Source organism: Rhyacophila brunnea, unplaced genomic scaffold (assembly GCF_057557595.1).
Source record: "Rhyacophila brunnea isolate RB1 unplaced genomic scaffold, BYU_Rbru_1.0 scaffold_6, whole genome shotgun sequence".
In the NCBI taxonomy this organism is placed as follows: Eukaryota; Metazoa; Arthropoda; class Insecta; order Trichoptera; family Rhyacophilidae; genus Rhyacophila; species Rhyacophila brunnea.
The window spans coordinates 16,598,985-16,616,115 of NW_028233276.1; the positions used below are offsets into that span (position 1 = coordinate 16,598,985).

Sequence of the window (17,131 nt, forward strand, 5' to 3'; positions counted from 1 at the left end):
GTTGCGCCTTCAAAATCGGCTATGTGCATAAATTTCACGAAATAGGTTTTTACACCAAAAAATTTATAATAATTCCTTCTACACCAAGAAAAAAATATAATGATCATGATAAAAGGTATTCTGAAATTGCTTTAAAAAATATTTCGATGTTGTAGGCGACAGGTATTAATTGTAATTTGCATTGTTTTTAGTCTCTCCTGGAAAGTTTTGAAAAATACACATAGCTGATTTTGAAGGCACAGCGACGATATTGTGTTTTATTTAATTTCATTAGTGAATCATAATACCTAAGAAAAATATTAAAGTGTCCTATTAGGGCATTAAAACAACTAAAAACTAAAAATATATTTTAAAACTAGAATGAATTCAAAACTTTAATTCTTCTCACTAACAAATACCAGATGTTTACAGTGAGAAAAATCACAGATTTGCCTCTCCTGTACAGTTGATGAGATTTTGCCTCTAATTTCCGCATGCAGATTTACGTATCCACATATTATATACCTATTTGTAGGGTAGGTCAGTTTCATTTTTCAGGTACTGACGGCAGTTGTGGTTGGAACGAAATTTCAAAATTACGTGATTGATGACTCAATACTGAATATTTTTTCACCATTTTTTTAGCATGTTTAGGAAGGAAATAAAAAGGAAACAAAATAACGATACTTAATGAAAAAAAAATGAAACACAATTCCAGCTCCAGCAAGTTGGCTAATACCTACATTTGTAATTGGTAACTACACATAATGTTGGATTGTTAGGACATGATACCATTGATTTTATTTTTAAAGAACTTTTCTCGGAAAGAGAAACAAAAAAAAATCGAAATTTCCATTTTTTACCATAGGCCAGTGGTATTCAAACAATGCCCAAAGGCTCCACAAACCACTGTTTAATAATAGTTTCAAGCAATCTGAATATAGCACATTGATGCATGATTACAATGGTAAATCCCATAGTTGCACCTGTTTGTGACCTCCAATGCTCCCTCTCACGATATAGAATTGTTTTTGAACAGCACCTTAGCAACTAGTTTTAAAAATACTTTCAGAAAGATAATATACAGACGTTTACACGTATTCAAGATCAGGGAGAAATGAGAGTAGCTGAGACTAGAATAATTGTCATGCATTTCGTGACGGCTGAAAATTAAGAAAGGAATTTGAATAATACAACTTTCTAGAGTTAATTCCGTGGAATCAATAAGTTTAGGATGCCACAAAAACATATTTAGACACAAAGGGTATTGTGAGATAAATAAGTTTGAAAACCACTTGCATAGGCATTCTATATTTATTAAGTTTCTTCAATTTCGAACTAACACGGTTTTACCATACACACATAATGACAACTTGGCCACGATATAGAAGTCGCACTGTAAATATCATGGATTGTTAAAACTATTTAATATCCACAAACCTTGATAGTGAGAGTCATATGGGTCATCATCATCATCATCATCATTTTTTTTAATTTCCACTTCTATTGTATTTGGTTTGTTTTCTTGATCCCAACCACTTTCACTGGGGTATTCTGTAAGAAAAACCAGAAATAAGTAAAATGACATTTTTCATATTATGAGGGTTGCTAATAACATTTTTATGTTTATTATAAAGTAGAACCTTGAGTATACACACTAATTGGGGATGAAGATAGTTTAACAATCAAAAAAATAATAAAACACTTACAGACTAAATCTTTTGAATAGAAATTATTAAAATACCTTACTAATTATATTATAACATTTAAAATTGTTTTTTTTTTCTTGTAATGATACGAAACAGATGATCAAAAAGTAATCCGGATAACCGACGTTCTATTGTATTTAATTTTTGAATCCAAGAATTTATTTTTAGATGATTTTTCTTCACAAAACTTCTTGTTTTAAAAAAGCAATTACAGTAAAATCTCAATCTAACGGATTAATTTGTCTGACGTAGTATTAGTTGAAGCCTAAATTTCATTGTATAATAAAGTAGATTTTCCGAATGTGTATGTTAAAAAACTTACAAATTACTTTTAATTATGTCTATTTAATTAAACAAATAAATAGTTTTAAACAAAAAATAATGTTTAAATTTTATCTTCTTCTTCAGCCATATCCGTCCATTAGTTGGAGCATATGGACACCACGAGGCGCCTCCAAGAATCCCTGTCGCTCGCCAGTTTTTTTGCATCGTTCGAGATCAAACCAGCATCCCGAAGCTTTGCCGTATAGACTCGATACATAATATTTAGTAGCCTTCCAGGACGCCAGAATCCAGTTGGCTTGAAGAACAGGCAAGCCAGATTGAAGTTCTCTTTTGGCATCCACAGCACGTGGCCGAGCCAGGTGAAACGTCGCCACTTCACTCTCACTGTGATGAGAGGCTACTTGATGCGTTCTCTTATCTCATCGTTATTACTAAAGTCATCCGCACACCCAGTAACCGTCAAAAACATCTGTTCTCGAAGCTCAGAGTTCAATCGTGAGTCCCAGACACTCCGCATTGAGTTGAATGTTGCTCCAGCCACTCCCATTCGGATAGCGGGCTCTCTCTGCAAAATGCCATCTCCAGTGATGTGTACCCTCAGGTATTTGGTAATTTTATAGACAAAGAAATAGCCTATTTCACGTCAGAACATCGACCAGCATGCGTCAAAACTACTGCAGAAAATAATAAAAAACAAATGTGACACGATAATCACTTACAAAGCTGTGTGATTATGTGCGGTACTCGTATGTGTAGTGTTAACAAGTTTATTGTGAAATAAAATATTGAAAATCGTCTCGACTGGGATATAATCATAAATCAATGCAACTTTCTTCCGTGTGCGAGCCCATGCCGGGACAGTGACGTCTCATGGTCAGCCAAAATGAATGACGGAGTGAAACCAGGCTAATGCCAACCTCCATTTTCTATGAAAAACGATTGTATAATAATAATTTTTAATTGTATTACATTAAATAAATTAATGTAGTATATGTCTATTTTAAGTTTTACATTTAAAAATCATGAATTACGGGCTGTTTTCAAAGGTATATTTTTACCAATTATATAAATACTTATGTCTTTATAATATTATACATGGTAAGGAGTATGTAAAAATATGTATAAATACTAGTAATTTTATTTCACCCTCAAAATCTAATGTAAAATTAATCACTGTTAGGGCGCAGACACACGGCACTGCAGTTGGCGTGTGTCGACACAAGTCTTATTTGATTCTGAATACATGCTATTTGGAGATTCTAATCGGATGCCAGAAATCGAGTAAGACCTGAGTCGACGCACGCCAACTATAATCCTGTGTGTCTGCGCCGTTAGGTGTCCTACTTCTAATGACTAGATGTCCGCATGAGGTTTTATAACTTTCTTTTTAGAACAAACCCAACCTAACCAACCTAATATAACCTAACATAATCTTAGTGTGTGATAATGATACATCGAAAAGCTTCTGAGCCGACAGAAAAAAGTATTTAATATAATTGTCGGTAATTATGCCGCAGATGCCCGCATGAGCTTTTGCAATATTTTTTTTTACGAAAACAGTTTATTCCACGTAGACAAATATATTAAATACCTTTTTCTGTCAGCGCAGTTGCTTTTCGATCTAATGAAAATTTAAAATTTGGGTAATTGTGCCGCAGAGGTGGCCATGAGCTTTTATATTTTTTTTTACGAAAACAGTTTATTTCATGTAGACAATTATAATAAATACCTTTTTCTGTTGGCGCATCGGATTTTCGATCTAATAATCGTTAACTGAAAATTTAAAATTTTCATACATTTTGATGCACCATTATCACAAACTAAGATTATATGAGGTAATATTAGGTTGGGGTAGGTTAGATTAGGTTAGGTTCGGTTTAGTCTAAAAAGAATGTTGTAAAATCTCATGGCCACCTCTGCGGCACATTTACCAAAATTTGAAATTTTCATACATTTTACATACACTAAGATTATATTATTAGGTTGGGCTAGGTAATCTTAGGTTAGGTCTAAAAAAAGGGTACTGTTCGGTTATGAGGAATACAGCGGAAAACACATTTTGAAAATACCCGATATACTGGATTATTTGTTAGTTTGGGTTAGGTTAACCTAACAAATAATCCAGTATATCGGGTATTTTCGAAATGTGTTTTCCGCTGTATTCCTCATAATCGAAATAAAAACTCATGTGGGCATCTGCGGCACATTTACCGGAGATTCTAATCGGATGAATTTTACCGATTTTGATGAGGCCTAGACGGTTTCGTAGTTCTGCATCACTCCTTCGAGCTTGTTCCTTCAATCTGTAAGCATCGTCCATTCTCTCAGCACATGCTGTACATAATACCTTCGGCATTGAATCATCATAAGTAACCTGAGAAAATAAATGGATGCCAGTAAGCACGTGGTGAAAATATATTGCGTGAATTGAATTTTACAAGTATTCGACTAGTACATGCCGAATTATTGTATGTGTGGTCATTATAAACTCATAACTGTACATGTGAAACTACCTGAAGCGAAGTACATGATATAAATTTGTTGTACATTTGCAGTGTCTTATCCTCGACGGGTGACTGAAACAATGGAACACACGCCCCGTTATCTAAACATATACGACATATGTCGACCATTCTACTTGATCCTCTCTTAAACCTTATTTTAAATAACAATCTTTATACTCGAAACGTCAACACGGTCACGGATGGTTAGTTATTTTGGCATTTTGACACTTATACGAAGGTGCTGCCAGTCTAATAAACAGTGTTGCCAAAGTGTATTTTTACAACAAAATTTTACAGTTAAGTGGCAGTGTTGCCATATTTTGAAAGTGGAATTATAGTACAGTGCCTTCAAAATTATAGTATTTCGGCAAAAAGTATAGTACGCGTTGAGTGACCAATAATTTTCTGCATTTTCAAAAAATTAAACGTGGGGTTATTAACGTCTTGTTTTTTTAAACACAATATCCATGAAGGGTAATTAACGTCTCGATTTTTTAGACAAAATTCAAATGTTAAGTCAGTGGTTTCCAAACTTTATGTTACTACGCCTCCCTGTGAAAAAAATCTAATCTAGGCGCCTCTCCCCCCCCGTATTTCATTAAATAATAAAGACACATTTTTAAATAGTCAACAATGTACCTACTTACGAATACAAAAATGAAAAAAAAATAAACAAGGTTTTACTACTTATATTACATTATTTTTTGACGAATGTGCTGGTTTATTAGCACAATCAATTTTAATAGTAGCCAATCCAAATTCATCTTTGTTCATTGACAAATAGATTCTATCATGGACCCCACATCCTGAAGCGGACCCTCCGGGTCATTTTTTCGGGGCCTCTTTTACTATTAATAAAATAATGTGAAAAGTGCAATAGCAAACTAACCAAGAACCCAGTAAATAGATTTTTGTTTGCTTCAATATATCTGGCGTAGAAATCATTTAAAAGTGGAGACAGTGAATGCATTAGTGGTCCTTGGATTGATTTATTCACTCAATTTATTTTTAATTTCAACCAAGTAGACAAGTTTAACAACAAAATTATTGTTCCTAAACAAATTTGCCTCAAATTTCAACATCCTTTTATTTCATTTTTTACGAGATAGCCATAGCGCTTCACAATAGTATAGAAGTGAAGGATTATAAAATTAGTCTCCATATTTTTGCAGAAAGGTTTGCAAACAACCTTTTATAGGACTTTTTTTGTGTAGTTTATAACTAGCGGCCGTTTTATAAACTATGCATTTTTAAACTGCAAACCTGTGGCTACATTAATTATTGTGTTAAACTTTTCGCACCTCCATTCGCAACACTTCGCGCCTCCCAGTTTGGAAATCGCTGTGTGAAGTAATTAACGTCACCTTTTTTTAGACATGGGGGTTATTTATTTTTTTGCTTCTCACGGATTATTTTGGCGTTGTTTTTCTTCTATTGGCAACTTTTTTTCCGATTTCTCAAAATTATAGTATTTTGGGCGTACTACACCTGTTTTATATCGTACATAGTACGCAGACGAAAATTATAGTACAAATACTATAATTATAGTACGGTTGGCAACACTGGTCAGTGGTGCCAACCGTATTACAATAAAAATTATCGTATTTTTACTCATCGTCATACAGACCTACCTAATAACAAAAAATAATGTTCACATTTATTACCAGTGACGGCTCGTGGATTATCTGGGGGTGCTGCGGTTGATTAAAAATAAAAAAATGTTTATTTGGATTATATTTTACTATTAACATCAAAACATACAAAAGAAACTTAAATTATAAATTATATTATTAATTAAAATAAAGAACTTTGCATGAGTTGCTTGCAGTGTTGATAAATCATTAAAGCTATATTTCTATCCTCGCTTTCGCGCGCATGCTCGTGTGCGAACGCAGAAATACTGTTGGACCGGCAGAACCGATCAAGCTTCCACCTGCGAGCCCCGCTCCCCGCGCCACTTGAGCATATTCTATTGAGAACGGCACTGTATAAAATCATAAAGATGGTCACTTTTTGATATCAGTAACGTAGTGTATGATAATTATTGGATGTATCGGTGCACGGGCAAGCTTAATACACGCTTAAATAATATTGATATTTTCATATAATATACCTACATAAATTTATGTATATTATAATATTACGTTTCACTCAATTTGCTTGGGGGTGCTGCAGTTCCGCAGTGCATATGGACGAGCCGCCACTGCATATTCTTAAAAATACTATAATTTTTGAAACTCGGAAAACATCTGTGAAATAATGTGACACGTAACAGCAAAGTTTGGGATCAAACCAAGGAAAGCTAAAAAAACACCTTGAATGTAGTGAAGCCGAAGCCCTCTAGGGACTCGGCCGCCTATGTACTATACCCAAAAAGCCCCCTCCTCTAACCCAATTTTCAATCATACATCTTGTCCGATTAAATTGATTCTGTATTATTTCATCGGCCCACGATGGCCGAGCAGTGTTTGCTGTCTGGCAAATTTCCATGTTGTTTTTCAATGTGTATTTGAACCAGAATATGGATCTAATATGTTAGGCAAGTGGCTAAAAACAAAAATCTTTTAATACAACCTCCACATGAGGCAGGCCCATTAAATCTTTTTAATATTCGGTAATGGTTATTTTGACAGGAAAAATATATTTTCAACTTTATTTCATTCAATAAACCATTTTTTTATTGAAAGAATAATTCACAAAATTTAAGAACGTAACTTCTTCATGAAAAAAATACGACACCCAGCAGAATTCAAGCCTGTGTTCCTTAGTATTTGCACCCATATGCCTGACCATTGTGCGATATGTCAGTGGCGAGATTATCCGACAAATATTTTATAGCAAACTTTGTCAGATGTATTTTTTTTTTCATTGAACTTACAAATTGCAGATGGTGCTGGTTAGTTTTTAAAAATCAATTAAGCCCTGTCTCGACCAAACCATAATAATTTAGGTATGCTGTGAACGATCCGACAAAAATAGTGCATACTTTTCAGTCATAGGTACTTATGTATTTTCAAACTATATATATGTTTATTTAATTACTTTTATATTATTACTTATACTATTTTAAAATGTTGTGTATGGCAGGAACTGGCAGCTGAGCAGTCATGTTGCGGCCCTGCGTATCTACACTGGGACACATCCTTCCATCGGCCATCAGCCATCTGTAGAATTGAAATCTACCATGCGTTTCATGATTACTCAATTAAAGCGCCATTACAGGATCGGTTTAAGAAAATAATTTTATTCTATATTTGTACCTACTAAATTGGTCATTATTTGGGTAGTGAAATAAATGATGTTTAAAAAAATAAGTCATATTTATTATATATTTTTTATAAATAAATTCATTAATATTCTTTTTCAAACAATATGATATAAATTTGTGGAAATGGCGTTACTATTTAAACTTTTTACTCTTTTAGTGTAGCAGCCTTATTCTAACTACATAACACCATACCACTAATTACAAAATATTATTTTTAAGGTTCCGAGATAACAAAAGTTACTTACATATTCACTGAGCTATCTTTATTGCAAGGTAACGACTGTGAAAAGATAATATTCAGTTATTACCATACAACATGACCGAGTTCTTATTACGATTTCTAACCATATCAGAGTCAAAGGTTACTGCTGCAGAAAGGTTTAATTTATATCAACATAACTTATTAAATCGTTACACAGAAATAGAAACCAAAAAAATATCACAGGATTGGAGTCATTTAATACATTTGTTTCTCACAGTAATTAACTGATTTTTCTGTTGAGACTTCAATATGAATACGCTTCACATGTGACTTCAAATCGTTGCTCTGCGTGTAACTATTTCCGCAGATCTTGCAGATGTAAGGTCTCTCTTTTGTGTGGGTCAGCTGATGCCTGGCGAGGGCAAAGCGTCTTGCAAACCGCTTGTCACAAGAACCACAAGGGTATCGGCGTTCTCCTGAATGATTTCTAGTGTGCTCGCGAAGAGTTGAAGAGTACGCAAAGCGAGTTGGACATAGCTCACACTGAAATGGTTTTTCCTATGAAAAAAAAAAATGATTTAATACATGTAAGTACAGCTAGATTTGTTTATCATTGCCGTCTGTGAAACATAATTATATATTTTATTGTACATGAACGTACTTATTTCTGTCAGTTATCTCCATAAACTTTTATTCTGACACATTCACAAAAAACCGGCTGTCATACTAAAGATTATAAATATTGACTGCGACAATTCCAACTTCAGGTGTGGCAGTTTAGAAAAATAATAGTTTGCAATCAAATTCGCAAAAAAAAATTGTTCAGTGGGGTAAGCTTTACCACCAAACAATAAAAAAATCCATCAAAAATCTTGTTGCCAGTCTTTTTTCATAGGAACTGTGTTTTTGAGGTTAGTGCATCACTAGGTGCTTAGGACCACATGCAGTCCGCCGATTCGACATAGAGCAAGTAAAGTTAAGATTGAATATAATATAATTAATAACAGATTAGCAATTCTTATTTACTTTTGACCAATAGAAACAAAATTGTGTCTAATTAAAATATTTATAACTGTATGGTAATTATGAATTAATTAATTACCTTGAGGTGTCTAGCTGACACATGCCTCTCCATATTACTTTGTTGGGCAAATCCTTGTCCACAAACATTACAAGTGAAAGGTTTATCACCTGAAATCAGACAATTTTACAATATTCTTTCATCAGTGATGTGTGGGTTAATAAGGGGTTAATAAATTATAATTAAATCATAAATTGAACTACTAAATATATGGAAAGCCATCGATTTGAAAGATTAAGCAAACCTGAATGTGAGCGTTTATGCATTTGAAGTCCATAACGATCGTGAAACGTGTTGCCACATACATCACACATAAATTTCTTTTCCCTCCTTTTCCTAAAATAAGTCAAAATTCTAAATTCATTTCATAAAAAAATATACATACATATTATTCTACTATATACAGAATAATTTAATATTACAATATTTGGATGAACAGAAGTATTGAACATGTCAATAGCCAAATTATTCGAAAGACAATGAATCTAATGCAGACCACATAAATAGCTACAAATGACATATAAATATGTTATATCATACAATATAAGATAATATAATAAAAAGTGCATAGTGATTAAAAACATTGGGTTGGAAATGCCATTCTCCTAGGAATTTGGAACTAATCTATAAAATACTTACGTGACCCCTGCATGTTCTACTCTCATATGCCTTCCAAAGAAACGTGAGTAAGCAAATACTTGTGAGCAGATTTCACATTTGTAACTCTTCGGTTCACCTTTCCGTTTACTTTTTATGCTTTTTTTAGATTGTTTATGAGCTATTTTAATCATCGAAATATCAGTGAATCTGATTGGTATATCGACATCATATTTGATATCTGTACAATTATCATCTTTGGATTTTATTAATAATGCAGACTTCTTTTGTTTCTTTTTCAATAGTTTTGTAATTTTCATATTGCCAGTCATCGTTGAGGTTTCTGATTTACTTTTGGATATCTTTTCAATCGTTTCTCTAAGTTGCGGTTCAAATTGTGCATCCAATTCATTTTTCACGGAGAATTTGATATCCTCAAAATTATCCATATCTAGAACATCAATATTATGAATTAAGTAAACAAAAAATGCACTACAGAACCCAGAGAGAAAGAAACAATTGGTGTAAAACTAACCAATACCAGCTGCAATTTTTATTCTTAATTCAATGAAAACAAATAAGTAAGACTGGCAAAGTTTAGTGTGCACTATTTATGTCAGATCTCAACAGTCTACACCACTGCTATATGATGATACCTATATTTATGGTGACCTCGGAAAACAAACAGAGACTAAATATTGTAAGAAACTACCTACCCAAAAATCTCAGTTCCGGAAAGATCGTACCATGCCATATCGGTTAATTCGGGTTGATAGGTATGGGGACGCTTGCCCAGTCTATAAGTATTAAACTACTTGAATAATTACACCATGGCCCCCACATCCTGAAGCAGGCTCCCAGACCAGGATCTTTGGCGGGCACCCCTACCTATTGCTTAAGGTTAAAGGCAGTGTGATTTAGAGTAGTGTTCCCCCAACTGGATTTTTAAATAAATCCAGTTGGTTTATTGAGTTGTTGGCACTCAGCATACTATTATGAAGCACTGATCGCGACCTCCTTTTGTGGTAGCCAAGTAAATGCAACCCTTCGCCATATTGGATAAATAGCCATTTTCTAAGTCCAGAAACACACTTAAATTAACTATTAAGTACATTTCTATGCGTGAATTATCGTTTCATGAATCATCATATCACTTTTCAGCTACAAGTTTTTAAATGTTAATAATCATTAAGGAAAATAGCGCGCCGCAGTCGACTTTTTTTACTGTTCGAGAAAATTTGTGTTTTTCTCATTTAACTAGTCGACCCGCTACGCTGGGCCCCTTCTAAGCTCGGGCCTCTAGACTAGAGCCCTGTCAGTCCCCCTTTGTGGGGGCCATGAATTACACTATATTTTAATAAACACCATTCTCCGCTAGACATTATATAATCCCAGGATCCACTCTCAACCTCATAACAAACAACCGCCAGCTCAGGGCGTCGTATTGATGGTTTAGTTTCAATCAATAACTATATATATAGGGTAACTGCATTAGTCCCCGGACAGCTTCAGTATAAGGACAGTTTTGTACAAATATAATGAAAATAAGCAAAGTATTAGAGTTTCATATGAAGGATGAGTCACATATTGTGCCTGTATTGTTCCTTGAACAATAACATTATATTTGTCATGCAAAAAGGAATTCATTCAACAGTATTAGCTTAGTAGTGGTGCACGTGCTGACTCAACAAAAAAAATATTCGATTTCTTAAAAAATAATTAGTGAACGAAGGATACAAAAAGTACATTAAAACTATGATTATTTCATTTATTCACTTCAAAGATGTTTCATATTATTCAGTAATATGTTCTTGTATATTATTCAATGATAAAAATAATGTATTTTGTTAAATTTAGTTAAATATTTGGTGTCCGGCAACTAAAGTGCAGAATTTTACCTTTTTTTAGTTGTCGGACGCAGTGTCCGGGCACTGAATTTATAAGAGACATTGAGTATTTGTATGTGTACAGTATCACATCGAGGCTTGCTTGGTTTTATACAAGTTAGAAAAGGACAAACATAGAATTGTAAATATTTTTAGTTTTCGGACACAATGTTATAATTTTGATCCTGCTGTCCGGCGACTAAAATTCAATATTGAATGACCGGACAAAGCTATTTTCTAATTAATTATTATTTATTTACACAATTATCTCCAATAGCTGGTACGAGTACGTCAAATGCAAGCACCAGTTCATCAAGTGTGAGCAATTTAACATTAAAATCTCATCTTTTTTACCCCAAACCTACTCAATTTGGGAGTAAAAATAGAATAATAAAAGACACAGTCAAAGCACCGAGCGCCATTTCTTCGGAAGCGTGGAGGAAGATCATAGAAGAAAAAGAAAAAGTGAAGGATGACAAAAGTACAGCAATTCACGAAATAAAAGATGAAAGGAAGAGGAAAAGAGAAGACAAATAAAAAAATAAAAAAAGGAAAGCGAAAAAGGCGATTTGCCAAAATTGTTCTGATGAATTAGAAAGTGGTGTTGAGGATGATTTATTAAAGAACATTGGCTGTGATGGATGTGTTCGTTGGTTTCACCTTAAATGCACGACAATGTCTATGTTATCTTATAGTGAAGCATCACTAAAAGATTTTGTGTGTAATTTTTGTTTAAACTTAGACCTAAATTAATATGTTAATCACCCGTATAATCACTCAGACACCCGTATTACCCCGGTTGGTTTGTAGGTGTTTAGACATTAAGTCGCGTATCCAGGCTATTGGGTTGGGGGTATAGCACTGAAGCATTTTTTTCTCTCTGTAAAACTACTGAAGAGTGGCTTGATTCAAGCATGGATTTTTTACGCTTAGTTCTCTTTTATATTTATGATTGAAAATAGCACTTGAAAACATTTTTTTTCTTCAGAGAAGGGATTAGGATTAGTATTGAAATTTATTTTAGTGTGTTTGGAAATATAATTATGGTGACTGAAGTGTTGAACCTTTTTAAAATTATCAATGTCAATAATTTAGTTGCCAGCAGTTCTCAAGTGTATTTTTTTTTGTAAGCCTGCTTTGCATATTATAGAACACAAACAAAAGTTACACAGTTTGAGATTTTTTGGATGTAATAAAAATTAATGTCAAAATTTGGTCAACTCACTTGAGATGTTTATTAGTATTACCATTTGATTTATGAAGTTCAGTTTTTTATTTCATTTTGCTTTGCCCAATTCGCACTCAAAATTACTTCGACAGAACTATATGAAAGAAACACATTGAATAAATAAAAATGTATGTTTTTTTTTCAAGTTAGCGGGTGCTTGAGTGCTCATTGTGATCTATTTCTGCTTTTATTGCATCACTGTATTAACTAAAATTGTTTAAACGTAAAAAAATATTTTTTTAACACCAAAACTTGTCTTATTTTCTATACGAAATAATCTGTCCGACCACTAAAAATAGTACGTCCGGAAACTAAGATTGTGTGTCCGGAGACTAAAAAAACCAACCATTTTTCTTAACTTGAGAAATATGATAGTAATTTACCTAAATATAGATTTTTAAAATATTTATAAACCAAAAGAATATATATGTAAACATTAATAAAGCATAACATATTTTGTTTTCTTCTAAAAATGGAAAAGATAATCGAAAATAAGGTGAGAAAACAGTTAACTGTCCGGATACCAGTGCATTTACCATAATAATGCGTGAAATAAAAAGTATGCTTCACAAACCATCATGATCAAAATTAGATTCATATTGATCATCATCTTCTTTCGGTAAATTCAATTTCAAAACCTCATGTTTTGAATTGATGTCTCGATCCCAAATGCTTTCACTGTGATATTCTGAAACAGAGATATAATAGTACATAATGCATTACTAATGTTGAAGAGGATTCTTTGAGATTATAATATTAATTAATAGATAATTGAGAATTCTGAACATATACTGAATGAAATAAAAAGTTTTTTTGCATCATATATTTACATGATTCAAATATTCAGAGGTATATTAAAATCTGTCATATTATTTATATATATCAAACATGAAAAGTTTCGGTCAAAATATCAAAGAAATTATAGCAGTAATGTTTTTATACTTTCTATATACCATATTGTAATAATATTGAACTATCTATGGCATTTTTTGATTCACGTAGAGGTGACATCGTCAAGAACTGAAAGAATTATTTCCTTTCCAGGCAGTAATATTTTGAATTTTGTGGAGATATTGATAAAATTGACAGTTGAATTCCATCATACATATTTTATTCATTTAAAGTAAAATTACAAGACTTTAAAACCTCTTTCCATACATAATGCAGTCAAAAATGAAAACATTTCAATGAATACTTGTCTCAGCTCAAAATAAAAATAGAAGTCGGCGGGAGATTATCGATCATCACGACTAGTGACGCCCTTAAACAAGGCCGCCTATATCCAGGCGTGACAATGAATTGGAATTACGATTATAGTGATAATTATTGATTATCTTTGAATGCAATGCGGTAATCTGTTCACAATAAATGAAGATTTTCGATTGCATATTTCGTTCAAATTATTACCATTTATTTCAATGATATCCAACAATCATCATTTTCTACACACAGTTTACCACAGGGGTAGTCAACCTGGTCCCTACGGCCTACTAGTGGGCGTTCCAGCTTTCATGGTAGGCGGTCGGGGTTTTAAAAACATTTTCATTAGGTTTTCATAAAATTCATTAAATCTCAATAATAATTTAATTATTTAATGTATTTTCATCAGACTTCATTTTTCTATGTATGCAAAGTATAAATAAAAAGTTAGATTTAACTACGGTAAGTTATTTTATAAAGATTTATTCTGCCAAACTTAGCGAAAGTCTGACTTAAGTATTTGGTAAGTAATTATTATTATATGCTTTAACTTTATAAATCATAATTACTGTGGAACCAGTGGGTGGTTAGAAAATTTTACTACTAACAAAGATACAAAAGTGGGCGGTAGGTATAAAAAGGTTGACTACCCCTGGTTTACCATATGGCATTCGAAGTTTACATTTGCATGTTTAAAGTGGACTTTGACCATAACTTACTTTTCCATAGATTTAAATAGGCACAATGCTTTCCTGTCTACTTTTTTCTCTAGTCGTACATTCATAAAACATAGGCAATTTAAAAAAAATCCTTTCATTTCTTTCTGGAAACTGACTACATAGGAGAAATCATTTGGTAAATGTTTCAAACAAATAGGGTCAACGGCAAATAAAAAGACGTTTTCAAACACAGACCATCGATCAAATGAATAGAATATAGTAAGTACTATAATAGTAATATAGTAAATTTTGCTGCAAGTTAAAAAAATCTTTGCTAATTGAATCGGTATGCCAGATCTTAAATTAAATCACACTTACGACACATTTAAAATGTAAATTAATTATCAACCTATCGTCGTAGATGAGGATTGTTTCATTGCCTATTGTGATGGAGTCAACTTGATAAATATGTTGTAAATTTTTCGGTACTGTTCAGTTATCAGGAATACAGCGGCAAACACATTTTGAAAATAGCCGATAAACTGGATTACTTGTTAGGTTAACCTAACCAAACCTAACCTAAACTAACAAATAATCCAGTATATCGGGTATTTTCAAAATGTGTTTTCCGCTGTATTCCTGATAACCGAACAGTACCAATTTTTCTTCTGTTACTTACGTATTTTTGAAAAATGGCATAAAATATTTTAATTTTAATTTCAATTTAAACAATAAATGCCTCTGGTAGAATAAGCCTACTGGCAAACATATTCATGAGTACCTAATTTATTTGTTCATGTTTACCTATTTTGATTAGGCCTAATCGGTGCCTTAAATCTGCATCACTTCTTTGGGCTTGTTCTCTCAATCTGTAAGCATCGTCCAACCTCTTAGCGCATGCCGCACATAATACTTTCGGCATCATATCACTGTCGGATACCTGATAAAAGTTGATAAAGTAATATAAATATTTTATGTAATACTTATAATGAATTATTAAACCTCGAATAATAAGCGTATGTCTTTTTAGAAAGAATATTTTTGACACTTGAAGTTCGAAAACCCTAATTCTTTACAATCCTACCTACCTGAACTGAAGTACAAGTCATGAGTTTGTTGAACATTTGCAATGGCTTGTTTTCCATCATCGGCTGAAATAAAGGAACCGAAGCACCTATTTCTAGACATATACGACAAACATCGTTCATTTTATTCGTTTGAGTATTTTTGTAATCAACATAAATAAATTAATGTTAACAGTCTTTTAAACGTCAAAACATTGACGACGTCATAGACACTATAGACCAGTGTTGCCATCTTTTTCTATGCATAGTACAAAGGTGTAAAAATTATAGTATTTCTGAAAAATATATAGTACAGGAACATTTTACGTCTTGAATCCTTTAAAATTATAGTATTTTGGCATATTTGGCGTAAAACTATAGTATTTTACATTTTTCGCTAAATTAATATTATCGTATTGTACTATAATTATAGTACGGTTGGCATCATTGCTATAGACAGTCTATTTCATAGACTACTGACTTTCTTTCTACCATAGATATTATAAATAATAAAAACATGTGAAAATATGTTTTTCCTAGGTATGACGATTCAATATTTTAAAAATGTATTTGCATCAACTTATAAATAGGGGAATATATATTCGCACAATTGAATAGACTGTTTTACCACAAAGCGCTGACAGTATTTAAAAAGATGTTCGTCACATCGGAAATGGATGATATTCACAAATCAACTACAACACTCAAATGATCGATTTGCACTAAGGAAAAAGTAGTCTTCACGTATCAATATACTATTGTAACCAATTAATCGTAAAAGAATACAAACACTATGAAAATTAGATTTAATGATTTTAAACAATATTTAGGAATAACATAAGTATGTATTAGGTACCTACTTTCAGATTCAAATAATACTATAAATACCTATTTAGAAAGTGACGTTAATTAAAGGTTAATTAGGATGGGGTAGGTTAGGTTATGTTAGGTTCCCTCCTGTGTCTGTCACCTTGTCGTGGTAGGAGGGCTTACGCTGCCATGGTAGCAAACTAAGAACAGACAACGTCTTTAATCCAAGATAAAGTGGGAGGAATCGTGCTGATGGATGAGTGGCCTGTAGACGTCAAATAACGGGTCGTAAACGATCACTCAGGGGAACCTGCCACCCCCCTGAGTATTATGGCTTGTCCGGCCACGCAGGGCTCTGGTCGGATGGACTTCCTTTCCCTAGCTACTCGTGGGACACATTATGGAGAACATTACAACTATTGAAAAAGGAAAAAATGATCTGTGGGAGACCGTGAGCATGCTTAAGGAGCAAGTAGAGACTCTGATGAAACTGATAAAGACGAAGACGAATGTCCACATCTCCATTAAGGAAGGGATCCAGGGACTCACCGATACGGTCCGCCTATTGGTTGAGTTCAAAAAAACCGGCGACAAAGAGGAGGCAACTGAAAGGAGGCAGAATAAATGCACCCAAACCGGAACGGCTCCAAAGAGTTCAA

General features: G+C 33.1%; 1 protein-coding gene across 1 annotated transcript in view; it reads right to left on the reverse strand.

The window, feature by feature from the left end:
- The window catches only part of LOC147065298 (uncharacterized), a 28,317-nt gene extending 12,410 nt beyond the window's left edge, over window positions 1-15,907 (reverse strand). The window contains exons 1-11 of the mRNA XM_085956964.1: window positions 15,687-15,907; window positions 15,403-15,538; window positions 13,314-13,427; window positions 9,668-10,076; window positions 9,273-9,364; window positions 9,050-9,138; window positions 8,209-8,505; window positions 7,991-8,025; window positions 4,487-4,646; window positions 4,185-4,347; window positions 1,420-1,533 (exon numbers count right to left, since the gene is read on the reverse strand). Of these exons, the coding sequence (XP_085813090.1) occupies window positions 1,420-1,533; window positions 4,185-4,347; window positions 4,487-4,646; window positions 7,991-8,025; window positions 8,209-8,505; window positions 9,050-9,138; window positions 9,273-9,364; window positions 9,668-10,076; window positions 13,314-13,427; window positions 15,403-15,538; window positions 15,687-15,806 (1,729 nt within the window). The 5' untranslated portion in view covers window positions 15,807-15,907. The remainder of the gene's footprint in view (window positions 1-1,419; window positions 1,534-4,184; window positions 4,348-4,486; window positions 4,647-7,990; window positions 8,026-8,208; window positions 8,506-9,049; window positions 9,139-9,272; window positions 9,365-9,667; window positions 10,077-13,313; window positions 13,428-15,402; window positions 15,539-15,686) is intronic.
- Window positions 15,908-17,131: the final 1,224 nt, after the last annotated feature.